General features: G+C 37.3%; 5 protein-coding genes across 5 annotated transcripts; 1 reads left to right on the top strand and 4 right to left on the bottom strand.

Annotated features, from left to right (window-relative positions):
• Positions 1 to 740: 740 nt before the first annotated feature.
• On the bottom strand, positions 741 to 3,755 carry LOC143449446 (C-type lectin domain family 17, member A-like). Its single transcript, XM_076949657.1, has 5 exons — positions 3,200 to 3,755; positions 2,235 to 3,111; positions 1,933 to 1,969; positions 1,705 to 1,852; positions 741 to 1,482 (listed from the first exon to the last, which is right to left on the bottom strand). Exons 2-5 carry the CDS (start codon positions 2,328 to 2,330, stop codon positions 1,224 to 1,226), a joined length of 540 nt encoding a protein of 179 aa, XP_076805772.1. The 5' UTR covers positions 2,331 to 3,111; positions 3,200 to 3,755; the 3' UTR covers positions 741 to 1,223.
• Positions 3,756 to 6,041: 2,286 nt separating this feature from the next.
• On the bottom strand, positions 6,042 to 7,189 carry LOC143449378 (regenerating islet-derived protein 4-like). The gene is made up of 4 exons (XM_076949554.1): positions 6,979 to 7,189; positions 6,824 to 6,860; positions 6,489 to 6,636; positions 6,042 to 6,410 (listed from the first exon to the last, which is right to left on the bottom strand). Exons 1-4 carry the CDS (start codon positions 7,081 to 7,083, stop codon positions 6,146 to 6,148), a joined length of 555 nt encoding a protein of 184 aa, XP_076805669.1. The 5' UTR covers positions 7,084 to 7,189; the 3' UTR covers positions 6,042 to 6,145.
• Positions 7,190 to 10,613: 3,424 nt separating this feature from the next.
• LOC143449016 (C-type lectin domain family 4 member M-like) lies at positions 10,614 to 12,025 on the bottom strand. Its single transcript, XM_076949034.1, has 4 exons — positions 11,821 to 12,025; positions 11,541 to 11,691; positions 11,300 to 11,435; positions 10,614 to 11,237 (listed from the first exon to the last, which is right to left on the bottom strand). Exons 1-4 carry the CDS (start codon positions 11,884 to 11,886, stop codon positions 10,973 to 10,975), a joined length of 618 nt encoding a protein of 205 aa, XP_076805149.1. The 5' UTR covers positions 11,887 to 12,025; the 3' UTR covers positions 10,614 to 10,972.
• Positions 12,026 to 12,965: 940 nt separating this feature from the next.
• On the top strand, positions 12,966 to 14,831 carry LOC143449017 (C-type lectin domain family 4 member M-like). The gene is made up of 4 exons (XM_076949035.1): positions 12,966 to 13,725; positions 14,085 to 14,109; positions 14,177 to 14,330; positions 14,393 to 14,831. Exons 1-4 carry the CDS (start codon positions 13,663 to 13,665, stop codon positions 14,658 to 14,660), a joined length of 510 nt encoding a protein of 169 aa, XP_076805150.1. The 5' UTR covers positions 12,966 to 13,662; the 3' UTR covers positions 14,661 to 14,831.
• A 1,224-nt stretch (positions 14,832 to 16,055) lies between these two features.
• LOC143450348 (uncharacterized) lies at positions 16,056 to 22,089 on the bottom strand. The gene is made up of 9 exons (XM_076950857.1): positions 19,586 to 22,089; positions 19,161 to 19,325; positions 18,883 to 18,994; positions 18,682 to 18,804; positions 18,239 to 18,446; positions 17,402 to 17,611; positions 17,007 to 17,121; positions 16,528 to 16,683; positions 16,056 to 16,313 (listed from the first exon to the last, which is right to left on the bottom strand). Exons 1-9 carry the CDS (start codon positions 19,758 to 19,760, stop codon positions 16,195 to 16,197), a joined length of 1,383 nt encoding a protein of 460 aa, XP_076806972.1. The 5' UTR covers positions 19,761 to 22,089; the 3' UTR covers positions 16,056 to 16,194.
• Positions 22,090 to 23,008: the final 919 nt, after the last annotated feature.

Here is a 23,008-nt window from a genome sequence, read left to right as displayed (position 1 = left end):
CACCCCTTTGCATTTTTTTATAAAAACCGGTTTCATAAACCGAGTTCGCAATTCGTTAGATTTTGCTGTGTGAGCAGTCTATGTATTTTGACTGTACACGTGTTTGCTGATTGCTGTACCTTGCAGTAAATTAATTATAAACTTTGTAAAATTGAGTAACGTAATTTCATTTTATTCAACGTTTTCCACGCTGCTTTGCAACATATTGGCGTGTGTCAGTATACAAAAACCATAAGCACGGATAATGTCAGATATATTTTACAATCGTTTAAAGAACAAGAATCATTTAAAGGAATCACGCAAATTTTACAAATACGATATTCACCATCTGTGAAGTTAACATGTTATAACAACATTACATTTGTCAATTGAATAATCACGTCATAATTATAACGCGATTTTTCTTTCACACAACCCATGATGAAGGTCACAACACCCCACGTCATTTATCATAAATTTCTTGTTCTCGCCCCACGTCGCTTTTTCTGTGCTTTTTGTAGAAAGCTACGTGCTCCTGCAAAAGGTATAAAAGTCTGATGACAATATTAACGGTATGTGAAAGAGCCGCAATCGATGTTGTGAAAAGTAAAAAATGCTGCACGCAGCCGGATGAAAAGTTTCGTATAAATAATTATAATCATGCAGTAATTATTTGTGAAACTATAAAGTAAAAGACAAAACCGTTCAATGTCTATACCCAAGTTTGTTTGTGGTATCATCCTACGCATGAATTCTTGCCTTTGCTTTGCGTTTTAGCCAAAAAACAATTTAATAATAAGGCGTGAAGCAGAAAACTACAGTGCTTAACTTTCTGAAGACATAGTGAGAAAATATGACACCCCTTTGCATCTTTTTATAAAAACCGGTTTCATAAACCGAGTTCGCAATTCGTTAGATTTTGCTGTGTGAGCAGTCTATGTATTTTGACTGTACACGTGTTTGCTGATTGCTGTACCTTGCAGTAAATTAATTATAAACTTTGTAAAATTGAGTAACGTAATTTCATTTTATTCAACGTTTTCCACGCTGCTTTGCAACATATTGGTGTGTGTCAGTATACAAAAACCATAAGCACGGATAATGTCAGATATATTTTACAATCGTTTAAAGAACAAGAATCATTTAAAGGAATCACGCAAATTTTACAAATACGATATTCACTATCTGTGAAGTTAACATGTTATAACAACATTACATTTGTCAATTGAATAATCACGTCATAATTATAACGCGATTTTTCTTTCACACAACCCTTGATGAAGGTCACAACACCCCTCGTCATTTATCATAAATTTCTTGTTCTCGTCCCACATCTCTCCGCAGTTCTCTAATCCAAATCCGTTTGGTTCATTTATGTCCCATTCGATCGTATCCGCCCTGCTACCGTCCAGCCAAATCCACTCAGATTCCTCCAATCTGTCATTGAGTCCTATCCAGATTCCTTCCGAGTACCGGGAGCCGATGATAGCTCTTCCAACTTCCCTAAAAGATAATGTAGACTTTAATCTTTTCAATACGCGTTTTGCGACCCCATTGCAATGCGCTTGGCTCGCTTTTGTACACAACATTTATCCGTCTTGGCTAAAACTAGATAGCTAAGTTTAGTTCAAAAGTTTCCATCGGTAGAGAAAACGATAGAGGTGAGTGGTAAGCGCAAAGAAATATGTTATGCTATTTATAAAAACATAAGTATTCCTATTTTACCTTTTCAAAGTGTTATTTCTGATGCCTTGGTAGGCGAGGTATCCGCCCATCTCTTTACAAGACTCCCGGGTTTGTAACCAAGAACGACGGTACCTTGTTACTTTGTAAGCATAAGAACCGATCACAAACCAACCATCTTGAGCTAAGACTAAATAGAAATTATGGTTATTTTATGCATTTGTTACGATCAAAGCTTGTTGGTATATGCTCTATATGTCGAATCCTTACCTTGTCTTAGAACTTCTTCATAGAACTCATTCGAATCCTGTAGAACAAAGTTATTTGCAATAGGGTATAAATATCAAAGCAAAACATTTGGAGCAAAAATAAAAACTCAATAATCTTTTCGAATACATTATTACAACAAACGTTTCGAGGATAAAACAACATTTTCGGAGATTAAAACAAAGCTTTTGCTCTACTCTTTACAAACTATTCACTTTTGCTGCAAAGTATAAGCTGCAACTACTATTAAGCACCAACATAAGATGCACAAAGACATTGCATTTTTTGCAAATTTCCCGAATTACCTGATCGTCGTTGTCAGACGGCGAAGCCCATGAGCTCTTCGCCAACATCAAGCAAATAATTGCAGAGCAGATAAGAAAGATCAGTTTACGCAGCATGCTTTTCCCACAGGTCTTAAAATGTTGAAATTCAGTAAAGTGATCTTCTTGATTCGAGAATATTTTGTGTTAACTAATCGCGCTTTTCTGCACACTTTATTGACAATCCTATCCAGAAGAAAGAAAAGAGCCGCAGGCTACGCCACGAAAAAGTCATGCACGCGATGCGGAGTATCAAGTGCTCCGCGAAGTTTCCGTTATCAATTTTTTACTTGAACATATATACGAAACTCGAAATCTCGGTTTTATCAGCACCAACACAACCGAGCTCTTTGTTAACGTTTGTATGCGTTTTTGCTTTGTTTGCCAAAACCTCCTACGCGTCTCATTTCTGCTACATCCTGCATGTGTTTGTTACTGTACAACGGCTTGCGTTCGGACCTGCGGGCACTTTTTGTTGTTCGGGTCAGTTTTTCAATTTATTTCGTATAATTATTAAGGCAAGACACACAATACTTTTATTAAAACGTTTTGTGGTCATGTTGTTAATAAGCAGTGCTGCACTTATATGACTAGAAGAGATACGTAACTTATAGCTACATACTGTACGTTTACTTTAGATTGCTAAAACATACATACATTTTGACAAAACACAATATGGGTGCAAACCATTCTGGCGGGCGAAATAACATGCATTTTAACTAAACTGAAAACTTTGGTAGAGATATTGCGATGCCGTTGTGCACTTTACCACCCGCATGCTTGCGCGTTAAATATGGTCTTGGAATATTTGTCAAAGTAATGTGTAGCCTATATTGGACATGCGAACCGGTACCGAGCCCTGCGAAATAAAACCGTTGATTTACCAATAACCGGTATGTCAGGTATAGCCTTATATATGTAACATGCTATTTTTGCAAAGAATTTACCTCTTGAATCTGGTCGTTTTGAACTGGCGATGCCCACGAACTTGTCATCAGCGACGAGCAAATGATGCAACACCAAAAAACGACAATTTTCTCTTTAGAAATTTTGATTCGTCGAAAATCAACATAAAAACTCGCTTTACTTGCGAGCAAATGACGAATGAATTCACTTTGGTTATAGGTTTTGGGCAGAAAAACTTTGTTTAAATCCGAATAGATTAGGCTACAAAGCTACATATAGTTTCCACTTTAAACGAAACAACCGCTCTTTTTCTATAACTTGCAAACAGCGCACCTTGTTATATGCTATACTTAGCACAAAGGCCTCTCTAAACATCTACGATGCCAAACCTGCCCACACATATAATAACGCATTTTCATGGCTTTGTGGTAGTAAAACTGATGCTGAATGAAGCTTTTCTTTTCAGTTAAGAGGTAGAAGTGTCAATTTAAACCGCAAATCTTGTGCAAACCAACTTTTGTATTTAAGCTCAACATCCTCACTTTGCGACTGTGAAAAAAAATTAACTTGCCGCTTGTAATTATTTGTTCTTCAACCAAATTTCAACCTCTTAGCTCGTCGGAACAAAACGTATGATAAAGTTTTATGATGAAGCTTTAATGAAACTAAAGTGCATTTTTTTTCTCGCAATCTGCAACGTCTTAACTAGCACTATATGCGTCGATCATGACAAAACCTCGTTTATCCAAACACACCCCCCACCATTTTACATCCATTTTCAGAGAGTAAAGACGATCAGTGAGATGAACAGAACGTTGTGCACATTTGTCATGTGACTCATGTATATTTCGAATTAACTAAAGGTCTCGTGCACTGCACGTTTATTTAACTGTAAAAATCGCCCCTATATGGCACTACGCGTGCAGAGTTGGTACCGTTTCCACCGGAACCGCTATCTCCTTTAAGGTCGTAACAGAAATAATAAATATGCATCTCCCCGAAACTCTCGAGTGTGAAACGCTTGACATGACGATTTTACTGGATATAGTAATTAAACAACAAATTTGACGTCACAGGAACGCGATCATCTTTGAAGAGGGGTTTTTAGCACAAAAACTATAATTGCTGCAGTTAAACGCTCGCTCTACGCGAGACGAGCCAGGGCCTTTATGGAGATGAGCCCTACCACGACTAAATCGTTAAAATTTGCGAAGCACTTCGACGCGAACCCGCGTAAACGTTTGTATGGACCGTGTTATATTTAATGAACAGTGATTTGTAAATTATTTTTGTACATATTTGTGCTTGTGTTTTTTGCGCTTCAATAAAATACACTATACTCGTCATTACCTCATAAAAATTTTCCTAATCATGTTTTCGTGTAACTGTGAAACTCGGTGCGCTTATCAGAAATAACCTTGTATTTGTAGTTAATCTTGCACTGCTGACAACTGCGTAGGTTGGCGCATTTTTAACTTTCTTACGCAGTTAATTATGCCAAAAGCGACAAAAGTGTTTATAACAAATGTCAAAGAAGCACCTCCCACTTATGCGGTTTCCTCATATCTGATGCAACAAGTTACGCTTAGAAGAAATTTTGGATTTGGGTTTTGGTCAACGTTTTAAAATCTAACAGAGCATGGTGTGGTATTTTTGGTCGCGGGGATCCCGTATTCGCTTTTTCGTTGGGTAATTTTTCTTTAAATACCTTCTGCGCCTACATGACAATACACTTCCTATAACCATCGTTCCACAAACATCGTTTGCAGAGGAATTTGTTAAATTATATGATTCGAAAAGTAATACTTTAAACTGTTTCAATCAATGAAGCAAGTAACAGATGTTTTGACGCAAGTCTAAATCAGGATTTTGCCATGCGCCATACTCTGGCTCATTCCATGCATGATTGTTCGTCGTTTATCAAAAAATCATTTTCATTCCTGATTTAAGCAAATTTAAACAAACAAAGTTCGCGTTTATTTTGTATGTATATTCGCAACAATGGTGGAATAACTGTGAACTAGATGACGTTTCAAATTTTAGTTGTTCGTTGTTCACTGTCTGCATGCGTAATTTATGGAAATGGTTTCTTGCAACACTGTGACGCACGAATTAATTTGTAAACGATAAGGTATAGACAAGTCAGTCAGGGTCCTCGCAATGAGAGGGTTTTAGGGTTAACTGGCCCCTCTTCAGTTTTTAGATGACCCCCTGGCGGCAGCTTATCTTTTCGTTTCGTCGGCACTTACATTAATTGAGTAACTCGAAAATGCAGAAAAACAAAACTGTGGTTTTATCCAAATATTTTGAATTAAGGTCAGCAAAAGATGATATAATTTATTTGAACATGGAATGTCAGTTTACGAATGTGATAACACAGATATGTCACCATGCAACAACTTACTATTTAGCTGGCGACACATTAACTCTACAACTTGTCGGCGCTTGCAAAGGTTAAATTTAAGTTTGTTGGCACTATAGCATTTCTGGTCAAACGTCACCTTTGTTGTCAATGTGCTTTGTTACCGGTATACAGGGCTCTTTGACATTTTTCTTTCATAATTATGGACAAGTTTTGCAAAAGTTTAAACGAGTTTATTTAGGGAATAATTACTTTGGTCTATACGTGACCGGCCTATCTGGCAAGATTTATACAGAACTGTGTTTTAATCGCTAAACATGTTTCAACAAGCTATCTTGAATTTGGTATGACGTTAAGGCGTAAGCAGTTGTGTATTATTTGTGTGTATCTGTTGGGTTTCTCAAGTTTAGGTATCTTTTTTAATAATCAAGCATATTTTTAGACCGAGCGTGTGCTGTATAAACGCTTTAAGCCAAAGATTTTTTAAGAATTTCCTGACAGCATTTTAAAAATCACGAGAATTTAAAGTCAACGATTTTATTTGGCTCAGTTTAGGCGCAACAGAGCAGAGAAAACTTTATCAACTTGGAATTCTGTCTTGACGCCTTTACAAGTTCAGGAGGATTCAAGACACAATTTTTCTCTCGCACAAAGCGTAGCGATCATCACAACACGGGTTATCATTCATTGTGAATCTTCTGTCTTCTCCCCACATCTCGCCGCAGTTCTCTCTCCTGCCTCCGTTGGGCTCCTGCGGGGACCAAACAATTTCGTTGTCTGTTGCTAGGCTACCATCAGTCCACTTCCACTTCATGTCCGTTTCCAGATCGTCGAGTCCGACCCAGAGTCCGATCCAAACCGGTCCGACGTACAATTCCCTTGCAATCTCCCTAAAGAAAATGAAGAAGCGTGTCAATCAGCGATGAGGAAAAGAAGATGCAACAGATGGAAGATACCAAGAAACTCACCACCGCAGAGCATTGTCTCTCACTCCGTGGACGGCAAGTTCTCCTCCCATTGACTGACAAGCGTATCGGCCAGCCCACCAACTCTGTCTCTCTGTAGTCAGCTTATAAGCGAAGTGACCGGTTAGGTACCAGCCCTCGTTGGTAAGTTCTAAAGATCAGATAAATTTATTTCGATACAAGATCAACATCATGAATAGGTTTGGATGAAGTAAGGCAAAAAGTTGGGTAAAACTCATTTATGTTTGAGTTTTATTTTAGAGACTGGCTGCAAAAGGTCAAATAATATAATGTAATTAGCGTATACGTTTTGCCATAGAAATATAGCTTTAGCTTACGTCGTCTAATGTCTTGGTTAATTGATTCTCCAGAACCCTGTAAAAATATTTTGAAAACTTCAGAGAATGTACGAAAGCATATTTTATAAAGCAGTATTCTACGTGGCAAATTGATCTCATACGTTTTAATCAAATCTGGTTTCTAACGTATTAACCTGTCCGTCGTTGCTTTGATTCTGATCTAACGCCACTGGGTGGGCCCAAGAAGTGCTTCCGATGTAGAAAACAACAACCAAACAGAAATACATCATCTTCAGCATCGTGCAAACGTTGGAGTCTTCTTTTCTAAAACAAGACCTTGAACTTGAACAAAGTAGCAGAAAAATACTCTTCCACTGAAAAGGTTTGAGTGAATTGGACAATCATAGCTAACATGATCTCTTTTATAGAGCGATTTTTCCGCGGTTTTAGGTTGTTTGTTAATATGCGCGGAATTGCTCCCAGCCAGGATAAATTTCGCATCGGTCGCACCATAAACACATCTAACAGTTTTCAGTACCGTTTGCGTGGGCTGCGCTCGTATAAAACAGAAAATATTTTGGTGCAAGCAACTTTATCTGAACTTTTCTGAAATGTTGCCTACGGGCAAGATCGACGTCATTTATTTTAGCATGTTACAAAGTTGTCCTGTGCAAAGAAATGTACCTGTAAACATTACTTCGATTGTGTGGGCTTTAAACAGAAGAAAGTTTAGCGTCAAGATTTTGTTGTTTCTACGTCGTGTTTTTGGTGGTATACTCATCATACGAGATACAGTACATGGCGTTGCCCATTGTGAGCGAGCTTTATGGCCTGTGCATCTGGAGGGATCGGAGTAGGCCCCAATTATCATGTTTACAAATTATCAAGACCTGTGCACGTAAGCTACTTAACTATTCGATGATTTTCGACAAAGTACAGCCTTTTTATTTTCTTAAAATTCGAAAATCTACTCCGTCGCTGTCTTGGTTGTTATATATTGTGGAAAACAAAGTCACAGTCGATTCTTTATTGGTTGCTAATTACAACGTTTGGACAATATATTCGTAACAGGTTGAAATGAACCTTACTGTAATGTTTTGCAGCAGCATGTTAATATTTGGAGTTTATGTCAAAAGAATATCTGCTTTTTGTTACCACAATTATTGATTTTCTTATACTGTTCGCTGAGCACTTTACTTATATCTAAAACAAGATTCTGGGATAATAATTTACGTTCCCTCATTGGTTAACTTGTAACAACATACCACCACGTTCAACCTCAAAGGAAACTATTTTAAACGGTTTCTACTTTTTTCAACTTTGGAAAACATTACACTGCAACTTACCAGCAAATAGAACAAATTTTTGTTGAACAAGTCGTTGGTATTCTACACTAAAAAAGTTAAATTTGAAAGCTATAGGGGAGGGTGGGGTAAAGCGGACCACCTAAGGCTTAAATCGTTACAATTCACTGATTTCACCAAAACATTTGACTTGTTTGTTTTGAGAGTTAACTCTAAGGTATTTCGCTAATTTTTGAAGTGCCCTTTTATTGATTGCTTGCTTTCTTACATAAAAATTTTTTGATTTAAAAGCACCTCCAATAGTCCACTTTACCCCACATGTGTGGGGTAAAGTGGACCACCGTAAGTTTTGAGTAAACAAGGCAATTTGTTCCACATCACAATCAATTTATTTACAAATTGTCATCATAAGCGAAGTAGTTATGAAAGTAATCGCAGTTCACCATCAATTTTTAAAAACATAATTCACAAATAAAGTTGTCATCCTCTTCATTACACCCAGAGCAGGCTTCATGCGCCCATCGCATGCATTTGGAGCACTGGATCCACCCATCATTCTCGGATGATTTGGAATACATTTCGTTGCAGTAAAAGCATTCTGCATCTACGTTGTTATCACTTTCATCGACTGTGTCCTTCTGCTGCATTGATGACCTGGAAACCTTAGCTTTCTTCATAGAACGCTTTTTCGATGAACTTGTTTTACTGCTGTTGCCAGATACCGCGGATTGGCTACGATTCGTTGCAGCCAACTGCTTCTTGTATGGTGAACTGGTTAAAATAGCAGTTGCACCTCTCTTAGACTTCCTCTTTTGCGAGTGTGAGTTGCTTTCTGCATAGGAAGCAGTTCAACAGGACTTATAATTGTGAAACTGGGATTTGCATCTTCAGGAGAGGACGGTTGGGCTACATCTATTGGCTGTGCAGGTAACGATTCAGGCATCTCGGGAAGACCAGCCGCATCTAAGCCAATATTTCTGCCATCACACAAGTCAATGCTAGTTGAACTAACATTAACGGAGTAAGATTCGGTGTTGGTTGGAACAGGATTAATAGGAATATCAGTAACATCCGATGGAGCAAAGTCAGCCTCTCCAAAAACGTCAGGATTGTAAGGTACGATTCCACATTCCTTGAAACCGCTGATGGCATTACTAGCAGTTGACGCACGGATGTAGGCATTTCCAAATAGTCTTCCGATTTGAAATTGCGTTACAACTCTCCCTGGGTTGTCTCAGGTTGGTTGATAGGTTGGTAGCCCATTCTCTTTTCATTTACTGCCCGAATGGCGATAGTCATAGCCTCTTCGGTCCAAGATTGTTGAGTTGATGTCCTTTGGCGGTTACAAGGCATTCTACAAAACAGGATTACAAGATAAACATCACCTAATTCGGTCATGAAACTATAAACAAGAAAAAGTTAACGACGGGGTAAAGTGGACCACCACTGGTCCACTTTACCCCCACCCCTTGGTTACTATTATTTTGACTGTTGGCCAAATTTTGGCTAGTCAGTAAGCGGAATGAACCTATGTAATGCGTACGTGATACAGTAAAACTCCTTTCTACCATTCAACCAAACTTCTACCTTATGCATGTAAAATAAAATCTAAGTTACAAGACATACCTTTCAATAGATCAGAGAGTACAAAAAACGAATTCCGTTTCTTTTCTTGCCTTTTTTTCCACGTAACCTCGAATAATGGCGTGTGCCACCACGTTATGTCATGCTTCACTAAACTTAGTGGTATCCGCGTGGTTAAAAAACTTTATTAAGAAAATAAGAGGGGTGTGCCACTTTACCCCGTTGGTCCGCTTTACCCTACCTTCCCCTACCTCTGAGCCGGAAAATAGCAACTTTTCACTTACTTTTGTATTTAAAATACTACAACCACCAACATGTACGAGTATATACAAAGCGACACACATATGACAAACGCATAAACCGCTTAGTGATACAACAACCGCACGATGATTAAAATATAACCACTGCTGTGACAACCAACGCGTTATATTGTTCTTTCAGCTCCTGTCTCCATTGTTAATGGGTTTGTTAATGGGTTGGGTTAATGGGTTTGTTAACGCTGCATACAATTGCAAGACGATCATTTTAAACCCGTTTATAGTCTTTAATTGGACGTGTGGTTTTTGTAACTAAAAATCAATTAATTTTACTTTTTTTACTAAATGTATAATTAACAATCACTTCATTGATTCAAATAAATCTCTTCTGTATTTGTTGTTGTTGTATATTTGTGTCATTATTTTTTGTTTTAGTGTTGCTTTTTGTAGTTCGATTATTGCGTCATCATATTTTATTTGCTTTTCATTTCGAGTGCTATTTACTTAGTTTTTTTAAATAAACTTTGTTTTCCAGTGTCTTTATCGATGCTCGGCAATAAATTCGTAATGAAACTATTTATTTGTTCTATAGTTTTACGGATATGATGATTATGTCTAATGGAGGCTTGCGTTCTTGGTAGGATTTATCTTCTCAAAAAAATGACCAAACGACACCCAAAAGTGTAAATCGTCCGCCTTCTTGAATTTATTAATTATTTGCATCCATCTGGTAATATTTTATGAGAGAAAAGCTTTATTCAATTTGGTCAGTTCGAATCTCAAAATAATTGGCCAAGATATGTGCAAGCTACAATATTGTCATTAATAGCTGCTGAGATCGTATGTTTGTTTTCTATTGAACTTTAGGCATATACAGTGTACAAGAATGACGGTAGCTTTTTAAAATTTTGCCAGCTTTTTCAAAAAAAAAACGATATGATATTTCAAACGTACAACTTCAAGCGCTTTATAAACAAGCAAAACTTTAATCGTCACTAATGCAATAAAGCCAAAGCAAGCTCTGCTAGAACATCTTTGGTCGTTTAGGACTCAATCTTCTTCTCACACAAGGCATAACGCTTGTCACAACAGGGGTTGTCATTCATCGTAAATCTTCTCGCTTCTCCCCACATTTCGCCGCAGTTCTCTCTCGTGTCCCCGTTCGGCTCTGAGGGAGACCAGACGATATCTTCATCTTTGGCGTCTTGGCCGTCAGTCCACTTCCACTTCATATCTGTTTCCAGACCGTCGAGTCCGACCCAGAGTCCGATCCAGACGGGCCCCACGTAGAGCTCTTGCGCCACCTGCCTGTGGAAAACAAACCCGATGAATTATATTTTTATGCTCACAAATTTTCCGACAAAACCCACCATCTTATTGCGTTGTTTCTAACGCCGTTTACCGCGATGTCGCCGCCCATTGCTTGGCAAGCCATTCGACCGGCCCACCAGCTATGTTGACCGACAGTGAGCTTGTAAGCAAAATCTCCGGCCAAGTACCATCCATCTATAAATGAGCCCGGTTAACCAATCGTGTTTCAACAATGAAATTTCGAGAGGATTTTAGCATACTGTCATGAATTCAAAAATCCAAAGCGTACCTTTTACTTACCCTCATATCCAGGTGGGTCGGTTGGTGGGTCGGTGGTGGGTGGATAGGTTCTGGGCGGATAGGTTCTGGGTGGATCGATAGTTTCATAGGTGATCGGATCGATGGTGAACGGAGGCGGAGGTAGAATAGTAGACAGCGGTGGGAAGTAATGCTTAAAATAATTGTTTAAATCCTCAAACATGACGTGTCTGACACATCACACATCTGACAAATAACTAGAAACGCCAACAAGAAAAAGTTACGGTATCGTATTTAAAACGAGGTTAAACCCTTCACTTACTTCGTGGCGAATCGGGGTGGCCAACGTAACACCAAAAAGACATAGAACAAGAGAAAGGGTGAACATCGTTGTTTTTTTCTGACAACGTTCAAATCTTCAACGGTCTAACCAAAGCATCCACGTTCAGAAACTAACTCTCTTCTAAGTTGACCTCAACGAGTTTGACAACTGAGGCTTGAGAAGTTCTTTTATATGAAATTTTTCACCATACGCCAGCACGTTTTTAGACGATAAAATCGTTTTCCGAGTTTACAAAATTCCTCCGCAAAAAACTCTCGTTTATTTTTTCTCAACTTGGATAATTTTAAGATTGTGTGTGTGGTTGCTGCAGGTGATATAAGTTATCTGACAGTTGTGTCACCGTATAAGAAGATTATTGTCGAGATGCGGTTTTTGTTCCGACGCCTTGTTATCGTCATAAACAATTTGGGCTGGTAGTTCTTACTCCAGGCCGTAAGCGAAATTGATAATTTTCCACTTCACAGTGTATACGGTGTTTGTTTAATGGAAAGGTCAAAGCGGAATCTGACGTAGATTAAGGTTTAAGACAATTAACTTACAACCTTTCAAGTACCGGAAAGTATACGTTGTCACATGTACATCAAGATTTAAGTGATAAAAAGAGACTTTTGCACGAAGTCAAATTGTTTTTTAAGCTTGCTAGCCTACGATTGGTGATGTTTTTTTATTAAAGTTTAATACGCGTTTACAATAAAGCCTACCACAACTGAAACTATATTATTAAAACTATATTAATCTCTTAGCAGGCACTTTTAACAGAGACTTTTTACGTAGAAATTTCAATTGTTCAATGCAGCATTTGTATTGTATGTATACATCTTATTTGCAACCTTTCATTTTTCTAAATGCTTAATTCTTTTTTAATTGCGGTGGTTATTGGAGGTTTTGTTTTTGTTGTACCAACACGATTATTCCGTAAAATGTTTAAACAATTGAATGGCATTTAGAAACCTAGGAAAGGTCAATTTATTTGTATTACAATCCAGTTGATTCCTTATAGATACGTCGCTCCTGCTTGTTTACCGTACGTTCTACTTCCAGTATCGAGTTAATTTTACTGCAATTATCTACTAGTGTTGTAAGCACTTTAAACTTTAAAGCACTTATTTTTAAAGGCACTCTTGATTTTTTAGTTGAACCTTCTAGAGCAGTGGTTCTCAAACTGTGGTACGCGTACCACTAGTGGTACGCGAGAGCTTTTTAAGTGGTACCGCGTACCGCTGAACATGATTTTCGATGTGCTGTGAGTAATGTGTTGCCCCGGATAGACAAGCTTGTGCAGAAGAAACAGTTGCTTCTATCAAATTAAATTGTGTTTTCTTGCTATTCATTGGTGTTATGGTATAGTAATAACGGTAATAACTAATAAATACCGGTACATTTGAGTAAAATAAGTCATTCAGGAGCCAGGTGGTACGCAGTGTAGCAAAAAAAACGAACGAGTGGTACGCGATCGCAAAAAGTTTGAGAAACACTGTTCTAGAGTCTAGATCTGGAGTGTAGGCCTACTCTATTTTAAGAACTTGACTCGACCACCGTTTTATTGCCTAAGGCGCCTGCAATAATCCTTTTGTAACCGCTGCTTGGTTTACGGGCAGGATAGCGGAAACAATTCAACTTTTCATAAAATTTTTGTTCTGTTTGCTTAAATTTTGCTTTGACGTCAACAAATGCTTTGAAACGTCTCCAACGCCCTTTGCAGGATCAAAAAGGTCCAACGTTCATTTGCAGGTTACCTTTCAGGCGAGTTGTACGTGTCCTCGGCAGTTCTGTTATATGTCAGTAGTCAACAGGTTTTGCATCTAACGAGCTTGTGCAAAAATGCTGCTTGTATTGCAACTTCTTTGCATTTTCTTCGTGGCTTTAAGATCAGAAGCTGCTCGGGTACGTTTTTAGTGTATTATTGCGTATGATAGGCTTTATTAATGTATTGGAATCACATAAAGCCAAAGGCTTTATTTGTCATTGAAAACTCCTTTATCTCTATTTAATTCTTCACTCCGTTGTCTATGCTATCGCTTATTTCTTTCTTCCAACCAGCACAACATTTACAAATGCCCAAATTCTTATATTCCAAATATAGTCATGCTTTAATTATATATTAGAAAAATTTCATGCATGTACAATTTCCCAAAACATATTTTCAGAAGAGATGGCAATTAGCTTAATAATGTTAGTAACAATAATTCTCCTAGTATACAGAAACATGAGTAATTCGCCATTTAAAATATCTCATTTTGCAGGGAGGTTCGCAAGAGAAAGTTAGAGGTAAGAAAACTTTATTACAACACATATGCAAGAATAAATAATACAAATTTATTTGTATTATGAAAAGCTCTGCTTGATAATGGATGGAAACTTGTTGGACCAAAACATGCATACAAGCTTACTCTTGACGAGGTCAACTTCTCAAGAGGTAGGCAGATATGTCAGTCCTGGGGCGGAGATATTGCCGTAGAAGGAATTCGAACTAGCCCCAACATAAGAAGGTGAGTCCAATTGACTTTGACGTTCAAAGACAACATTCAAAACGCTGTTCACTTTCGCGTAGGAAAGTTGGACGTCATCTGTATAGGGGCCCAGAGTGGATCGGCCTTTGGGTCGGAATAACTGACACCGACGTGGAAGGTTCGTTTAAATGGCTAGACGGGAAACCGGCACTGAACAGTGATCTCCCGTGGTCACCCAATGAACCCAGCCATTCGACAGGAGAGGACTGCATCGAAATTTGGGGCGCAGAGAGAGACTTCACACTGAATGACGTCAGCTGCAACGCCCTGCGTTATGGGTTATGCGAGAAACTAGTCTACGATGATTGATAATTAAGTGGTGTAGGTAATTGGCTTGAGGCTGACTAAGTTCCAACTGACACAGTATATATTATGGCCTAATTATATTATCGATGTGCTTGTATATACATATATTGAAACCATGTATTTAAAAGTATGTGTAATTCCTATTTACATCAAATACATAATCTGGTGACTCTATAGCCTAGTCTTAAAAATTGGCTAATACAAATGGCTGCGTTTGCAAAACATTTTGTCGTATAAAAAAGAAATATATATACCAACACGTCTAAGTTTTGCATCTGGTTGCCTGCATGCGCTTGTAAAACAACTGAAAAAGACAAAAACGACGGAATTTGTTTTTGTTTTATCAACACACGTTTTTATAGATATGACTCAAACTATAATCGTGGGCACCGACTTATACAGGATAGCGCTCCCGCTATAAATTTCAGCATTTCTATAATAGCGAGAAAACGCGTTTGCAAATCGCATTTTTCGTCCTTCTAACAATTTGCCAACACAATACAACAAAGCAAAAAAAATTAAAAGCTTTTTGCAGATATTTCATACATGCTAACGAACGTCTTGTCTTACCGTAAATGCGGCACAAAGACAACGTCAAATGTTTATTTTAAGTTCTTTAAGCAAAGAGCTGTGGGCAGGCAATCTATGAAGCACCGGAGTTGGAATGTGATGATCGGGATTGTGGACAAAGAAGTCTGTTGTGGCATAATACTTGGCTATGTTAGTCTTGCAGGCTTAAACATTCTATCGATGACCACTCACAACTATCTCCATCGTAAAACTTTGACTCTTGTCTCTATTCTGTTTCTTAACATTTGGTCAACCATCCATTTTATGAAGCATTTTAGATCACTTCGTCACCATCCCCTAATACTAGAGCTATCGACCGATGCTTCTTAATTATCTTGGTAGATTTTTTACTCAATACCAACACCAAGGCTATGTAAGGTAGTCGTTTTCGGAAACTTTTGATATCTGGAAAACTGGAAAATATTTATTGACATATGTACATAAATGAAAACATAGCAGAGAGAAACTTGGATTAGCGGAAGCCAGATTATATTACTAAAAGACTTAGTACCTTACTTGACACAAATGTTGAAAACACAGGAATTTTAAGAAGAAAATTGTAACACTGTGGTACACAAAAAATTTTCGCAATGCCTATACAGTGTAACAGGAACAGTCTATTGAAATTTACATAAAGTACAAAATATATGAGAGTGAATGTGAAGCCGCTTCAAAACATCTATAAAAGTACAGAAATCTTCACATTGCAATCAATCGATATAAACAAACTTTCCTCAGGAAAACTTAAAAGCGTCTTTTGCATAAACAAGAACGACAAATATTAGAGAATGCAGCACTAACTTAAATAGATTGTAGTAGCATACTTCACCAACTTTTCGAGTACAGCAATAGAATGTTTGTGAAATTATACCCAAAAAAGGTCCAGCAATAAATTGCAACAACAGAATGAAAGGCACTTTGTAAAATGCAGCAATAAAATTTTGGATTAAAACAGTATGAGCCACGTTCAACGCCATATCCTACACGTGTTATCTTTACTCCCGGTTAGAACTGTATCTCCTTCATAATTAAAAACGCAGCTAAAAATTTCATCTGTATGTCCCTCCAGAACTTGCAAGCATTGTCCTGTAATAATACCAGTAATTAGAAGGTTTGCTTTAGAAAGTAATATCAATAAACAAGACCTTCGCTGCCTAATACCTAACGAAGTGGTAAGTTTTGCAGCATTTGTTACTTATCTTTTGTATTGTTCAAAAAGCTATAAATATACAAAAGTTATAAATAAACCTATTGCATGTATAGATAAAAGCATCAATATATAAACCCCCATTGTCTGTACCAGTTGCAGTGTCCCAGACCCGAGCAGTTTTGTCGGCGCTCCCCGAAAGGACTCGATGTCCGCGTGGATTGAAACAAACCTTGGACACTTCGCCATCGTGGCCCTCCAGTACATGCACACATCTCTGCGTTCCAGCATCGTAAATCCTGACCGTACCTAATAAGTCGCATAAAGTGATGAAAACTGTTCACAATGTAGCTCATACGCAAAACAAACCACCTTTAGTGAAAGTGTTACTAAGAAAACATTGAGAGATCGTCTGAGTGAATCGTGCAGTAAGTAGATATCAGTTAAGAATATTGCAATATGAATTGCACAGTAGAAATTGTGTTGGTGGTAATGTGATGAATAATGAATCTAATTCGACTAAGTTTTAAAACAAGTCAAGATTTTGATGAATCCACCTAGATGATGTCACTGTAGAGTCACAGTAGCAAAAATTACTTCAGGCAAGTTCTACTGTGTTACAGCAAACTTACAATCAGCGGAGGCGCTGACAATTTGCTGCCCTGTCGAGTTGAACCCGATATCAAAGACTTCATCTTCATGACCTCTTAGTGTCCCGACACACTGACCAGTGCGAACATCCCACAACTAAATCATGAAAACATGTTTCAATTGTAAAGGTCATCCATTAGAACGAAATTCCGTAAATCAATTTATAAGTATTGTGTCGTAAAATGTTGTAAGCAAATTGTTGGGAGCTGTAGGTTATTTAAAGAATAAACATGAGACCAGAGCTAAGGAATGTGTTAAATTAAGGTAATAAGTTAACTCAAGCCGTCTATAAATGAAGTAAACACCAGTTTGTTGGTTTTAAAGCTTATTCACCAAATAAATTATACTTTCTTCAAAAAAAAAGATAGTAAAATACCTTGCATGATTTATCCATGGACGCAGTAGCAATCAGCGAGCAATCAAAATTAAATTGAGCGTTTGCTATTTCACCACGATGGCCAATAAGAGTGGTAGTCTGGGTGCCAGTATGCACATCCCAAAGACAAACCGTGTGATCAAAACTGCCAGTCAGTATTTGGTCACCTCGGCTGTTAAAAGCCAGTGAAATAATCTCACCAGAATGACCCTGCAACAATGGAAACTTTGCAGTCTGAGTGTATAAAGCAAAAAGTTGAAATATAATAAATAATTGATACTGTATCAAAAAAATGATGAATTCTGAGAGATACACTGATGTCATAAAGAAAAGAGTGGAGTCAAAGACGGCAAGGTTTCCAGAGAGGCCAGGAGTTTTGAGCAGGTTTTGGCCCCCTTGCATAGAGTTGAAAAAAGGCTGGAATTTTTTGCTTAAAGGAACATTTACTATCAAACAGCTATATCAATACGTCTAAACAAGTGGAAATAGTCCTATATATTCGTAGTGGGCCAACCTCTCATTAAAAACTGTATTTGAACTAATTGTTTTCTTGTGGCCATGAAAAGTTAGTAAAAATGCAATTGTACTGATAATTTGCAAACAACATGATTAGTCTGCATAAGGATGTAAATTTTCACCAAGAACACTGTACAGTATTTCTGCAGATTTTTTACCAACCAAAAACCGCACAAACCAGAACCACTTTTTTTGTAAAAATGTAAGTTTTTGTAATATTTTTTTTGAGTAATTGAATTAAAGCCATTGCCAATTTGATTCTCATTTTGAAATAACATTACTGCATGGGCGCCTAAAGTAGTATGGAATTACATAGCTCACCGCTAAAGTTGCAAGTTCACATCCTGACTGCACATCCCAGAGCTTAGCAGTTGCATCCATTGAGCCAGTCGCTATCACTGTGCTTTGAGGATTGAAAGCAAGACAGACAATTTCAGCAATATGTCCACGATATGTGAAGTAACACTGTCCCGTCTGAGCATTCCACAACTTGCAAGTCTTGTCAAAACTTCCTGTGGCAACTTTGTCTCTGTTGGTCAACAAAACAATTCCGTAAGACAAAGGTACAATTCGTTGAAACTTCAAAGTCAGCTGTAGCTACAAATTGGGATAAGAGTTAGAAGAGTCAGTTAATGTTGAGATGCTGTGAATGAAAAGGTCATTCCAGATTGGTCAATACACATATACTCTAACTGTATTTACAATGTGTATAACGTATATACAATAAAAGATATTTTGCACAAATCCTACACAGTAGTTCATACCCATATGGATTGTTGAAGGCAATCGCATAAACCACATTTCTGTGCCCTTCCAACGTCAGTAGTTCCTCGCCACTAGCAGTGTCCCAGACCTTACAGGTACGATCATAGCTACCAGTTATGAAACTAAACAATAAAAAGTTTTACAGACACTACTAATAATAATAATTGTCAGTAACAACAAAGCTATGTTATCATGGGCACCTTGATCCAGACTTGTTAAATGCAACATTGGTTAGTGGCAGGATGTGAGCTCGCAAAACTTTGAATAAATAAAACTGATGATCCTCCGAAGCAACCAGTTTCTCTTGTAATTCTTAACATGTAATTAATTGTGTTAATTATATAAAGGCCTATGGTTATTGAGCGACATTTAAGTATTTGTTTTAACATGAATCAAAGCTGTTCACATAAAAACAACCAACAGGTGACATACAAATTGTTAACTACCAAACTTCATGGCCTGGCAATGAGCTTCTTACTAGAAACAAGTTTCTGAACTTGTGGGATTCTTGTTTTGGTAATTAAAGGTTCCTTCATAGAAAGGTCTTGAGCAACGGCGGCAGGATCATGTTCAGGCCTCAAGTCGAGAAGATCAATTGCTTTTGTCTTTAGTTGTTCACTCTGCTCATATTCCAGAATAATACCTAAATGGTAATAAAAAGTAATGATACAAAACAAAAATGGTACAAAAACTCGAAAGCAAACTAGTCTTGTTGGAAATATCATGACGTTGTTATTTTGACTAAAATTTTGGATAAAGGATAAGGTGATTACTTTTAGATAAAGTAATGTCATCGACAAGCTTTACAAAATTTACGCCAATGATGTGCTTGTCTAGAAACTTCCAATTTACATCGTTGCAAAAAATACAAATTTATAATAAACCTAAACCAATTTTACTTACCTGGCGGGTAATATCGAAGCAGAAATCTTTTAAGTCGCATAGCTTCTGACTGTTTATACTCGCAGTTAAAATAACTCTTTAATAAAATCCATATAATTACAAAGAATACTAAAATGCCATAACCCCACACAATAAGTAAAAATGCAGCTGCTGCTTCTGTCCTATAATAAAACATTTAGACTTTGTTTGACGAAAAAAATTCGGTTTTAAAAGTGAGTTTTCTAGAAGAATGTCATTATCATTCTTTTATCATATTCTTTGTAACACTCCTAAGCTGTGCCAATCGTCTACATACATTAGCGTATATGGTGCTGCAGGTAATTTTTCTCATATTTTGAAGTATTAAGTTCTACAGCAGTTAAATTTTCACAATCAAACTTACTTTCAACCATATAAGTTTGTTACACTTTTTCACCTTTCAGTAAGATTGAGTAAAATATCTGTACACCGTATCAACCAGACTAAAAATGTTGGTACTTTTCGAAAAGACATCATGCATGCAGAAACACAAATTTGGCATTATGGCATGCACCGGAAACTTAATTCTTTGTTTACTTATTATAAACTGGCATTCAAAAAACTAACTGTGAGTGCCTTACTTGTCTATTATAAATTGGTGAAAAAGACAAGCGTTCATGTTGATAAATTTCATTCGCACACGGTCACACATGCGCACTTTCCACTATGGTGTAACAGTATAGCAACCATAAAGGATAGGATGGTAAACACACTGTTGACACTCATCAACATGCAGCTTGCATTTTTTAATGGATACATCGACTTACTTATAATACAAAGACATGGAAAATTTGTTTGAACACTAATTTATAATAAATCAAAATACAACATCAGTAAATATTAGGAAGCAAGAATCTCCCACATGATGTGAGCTGTACTAAAAGTGGTAAGACTGCATGCCACCTTCACTCAAGAATCGTGAAACACATACAGTTTGGGTAGCAAGTGTCTAGTATACAACTACATCACGTGGTTGTGTACTTCCAAGTGACTTCTGCACAAGACCTATTTAGTCTTACCCTTTGCATGCACACAATCTGGGTTTAACATAGATGTGCACAACCACAAGTACACTGCTGAAATGAAAGTGAATTAACCAAATCGTGCATGACGCCAATTGATACGTCATTTTCACATGGCTATGCAGTGTGTACAGCCATAAATTACTGAGCCTTGTTGGACAAAATCACTTCATGACTACATCAACTATAATGGCAAGTGTAGCATCTGCACAAGATTTATCAACCAACTCACCAAACTTTTTCACAATCATGCCAATTTATGGAAAACAAACATAAAAAATCTTGTTGTTTTACTTGTTTAAATGCTAATTTATATGAAATAAACAAAAGGCTGAGTATGTACGCTAACAGTGCATTGAGTGGTGCTGACCAATTTTAATGTTTGGTACGATACAGTCAGATGGTAGGCTACATCATTTCCCCATAGTGGGAAGAGTAGCACATGCACATGTAGCACATCCATGAGACTCATCAATCTACACACCAAATGTTTTCATCCTCACGTCCATTTATAATAAACATACAAGGCAATTTAGGTTGTTTGAGCACCAATGTATAATTCAACAAACAATAAATTGAAGCTTCAATGCTTGCTGTCACACCAAAGAGAACGTCGTGGAACCTATGATTTCTCGACAAAAACTGACATAACCTTAGGATGACCAACAACCATTAGCCCAAACTGGAAAGTATGGCAGTTTTTGATGATAAATCAGGGCATGCAAAGATGTAAATTTTGGCGAGATGGTATGCACTGAAGCCTTAATTTTTTGGAATCTTGTATACAAGTGCACAACTACAGGATGCTTTTGTATACTAGATCCCAGCTACTCAAATTGCGACGTTATCTGGTTTTGCGCTAATATACTAGAAGACCCTTTTATGATTATTTATTATACATCTGCGTAAAGATAACAAAGTTCAGCTTGCACATTGATGAATCTCATGCGTGTAGGCCTCAGTGCCACACTATCCACAATGGCATAGCCTGTACCGGTAGCTTGTTTCATATGACCGTCATGGCATAAAATGTCGTAGGCCTATATATATGTACAAGAAATGGTGTAAATATACGTTATAAATTTTAGCAAATTAATCCCCAGGTAATTTAGATCTTGTAAACTTAAATTTTCTGGGAGAGTATACCTCGTACAAGTATTCTATTAATTTTGAATTATATCTAACTTCTTTAAAATTTCATATATTACTTTAAAGTGAAGTTGGTCACTCTACATATCCTACTTTTCACTTTTTTATACTGCCATGCGATGTACGGTAGGCCTAATTCATGAATTCTCATTTTTAACCTTCATACAGTCATACGCTATGGGAGTGTAAAAAGCAAAAGTAAAAGAGAAGCTTAGTATAAGCTATTCGTTTTTATCAAAATTAGTTAATTTACGTACCATTTTTCAACCTCACTTAATTATCAATATAGGTCCATATGGAAATAGGCTATAATAATAGAGCGCTTTCAAACTCTGTCAGTTCGAATCAACAAAGCTCACACTTTTACCGTGAAGCGTCGTTTGTTGTTCTTAGTAAAACGCCACCTGACGAGTGAAAATATATAAAATATTTACTGGGTAACGACAAAAACTAGGTCATACACTCTTGCTTTCAATTAAGTGGCATAGCTATAAAATATCACTATCTACTATCTGTTTGTTGATGTTATATCCAAAGACATATTGTATGTTTTCTTAACATTAAACTTGGTAACCGGGACTTGAGCGGTAAGGATTGAAGGATCATAGTCAAGTTCGAGTCGTGAAAAGATTTTCCTCAATCCGAAAATTAAAACTCCTGTACCATATTAAGGGCGCCCACCGGGTATACACGTTACGCTGTAGTGGCTTGGGAGCCACATCCGATACCAATATATCATTCGTGGGAAAGTATTCGCCAGTTGTTTATTGAAATGTTGTTTGTTGATGAAACTGCAATTGTCGCTTAATATTTGGAAACTTTCCCTAAACAACTTTATGTGAAAGCGCCGTTTAGTATGTTACCAGGTGATTTCATAGCATCCGAGTTTAAACTGTGTATAATCCCCATTGCCCAACGCTTAGTTTATCGTTTGCGATTTCTGACCTATTTGTGTATATTTTGTTGAATACTTCCGCTCACATCGCTCCGCTTTATAAACTCGTGCTAATATGCGAGTAGCCGCGCAGACAGAGATATCGAATCGTACGAACGTATTACGTCAGTCGTGTTAAAATGTAATTTGTTAGACTTGTTTTAATTGGTGAATGCTAAGTTTGTGCTTGTGTCATAATAATCGGAACCTGTACAGTTCCTACAATAAAGGATTGTTTTCTGATAAACTGTATCTGTTAATCGTAATAGCTTTCGGCTAGTAACAGTAGTAACACGTTAA

This window comes from Clavelina lepadiformis, chromosome 3, assembly GCF_947623445.1.
Source record: "Clavelina lepadiformis chromosome 3, kaClaLepa1.1, whole genome shotgun sequence".
Taxonomy (NCBI): Eukaryota; Metazoa; Chordata; class Ascidiacea; order Aplousobranchia; family Clavelinidae; genus Clavelina; species Clavelina lepadiformis.
Note: the sequence above shows the minus strand (reverse complement) of the source record. Positions and strands in the feature narration are given on the sequence as shown.

Coding starts and splice junctions, on each gene's coding strand:
- LOC143449446 (XM_076949657.1), bottom strand. CDS start 2,330: ATGCTGCGTAAACTGATCTTTCTTATCTGCTCTGCAATTATTTGCTTG. Junction 1,853..1,932: donor TGAAGAAGTTCTAAGACAAG/GTAAGGATTCGA, acceptor ATTTCTATTTAG/TCTTAGCTCAAGATGGTTGG. Junction 1,483..1,704: donor AGAAATAACACTTTGAAAAG/GTAAAATAGGAA, acceptor ATTATCTTTTAG/GGAAGTTGGAAGAGCTATCA.
- LOC143449378 (XM_076949554.1), bottom strand. CDS start 7,083: ATGCTGAAGATGATGTATTTCTGTTTGGTTGTTGTTTTCTACATCGGA. Junction 6,637..6,823: donor TAACCAAGACATTAGACGAC/GTAAGCTAAAGC, acceptor TCTGATCTTTAG/AACTTACCAACGAGGGCTGG. Junction 6,411..6,488: donor AGAGACAATGCTCTGCGGTG/GTGAGTTTCTTG, acceptor CATTTTCTTTAG/GGAGATTGCAAGGGAATTGT.
- LOC143449016 (XM_076949034.1), bottom strand. CDS start 11,886: ATGTTCACCCTTTCTCTTGTTCTATGTCTTTTTGGTGTTACGTTGGCC. Junction 11,692..11,820: donor CCACCCCGATTCGCCACGAA/GTAAGTGAAGGG, acceptor AATTATTTTAAG/CATTACTTCCCACCGCTGTC. Junction 11,436..11,540: donor CGACCCACCTGGATATGAGG/GTAAGTAAAAGG, acceptor GCTCATTTATAG/ATGGATGGTACTTGGCCGGA.
- LOC143449017 (XM_076949035.1), top strand. CDS start 13,663: ATGCTGCTTGTATTGCAACTTCTTTGCATTTTCTTCGTGGCTTTAAGA. Junction 13,726..14,084: donor TAAGATCAGAAGCTGCTCGG/GTACGTTTTTAG, acceptor CTCATTTTGCAG/GGAGGTTCGCAAGAGAAAGT. Junction 14,110..14,176: donor TTCGCAAGAGAAAGTTAGAG/GTAAGAAAACTT, acceptor TATTATGAAAAG/CTCTGCTTGATAATGGATGG.
- LOC143450348 (XM_076950857.1), bottom strand. CDS start 19,760: ATGTTTTATTATAGGACAGAAGCAGCAGCTGCATTTTTACTTATTGTG. Junction 18,447..18,681: donor GCCTTCAACAATCCATATGG/GTATGAACTACT, acceptor GTTGACCAACAG/AGACAAAGTTGCCACAGGAA. Junction 16,314..16,527: donor GGTCTGGGACACTGCAACTG/GTACAGACAATG, acceptor GTATTATTACAG/GACAATGCTTGCAAGTTCTG.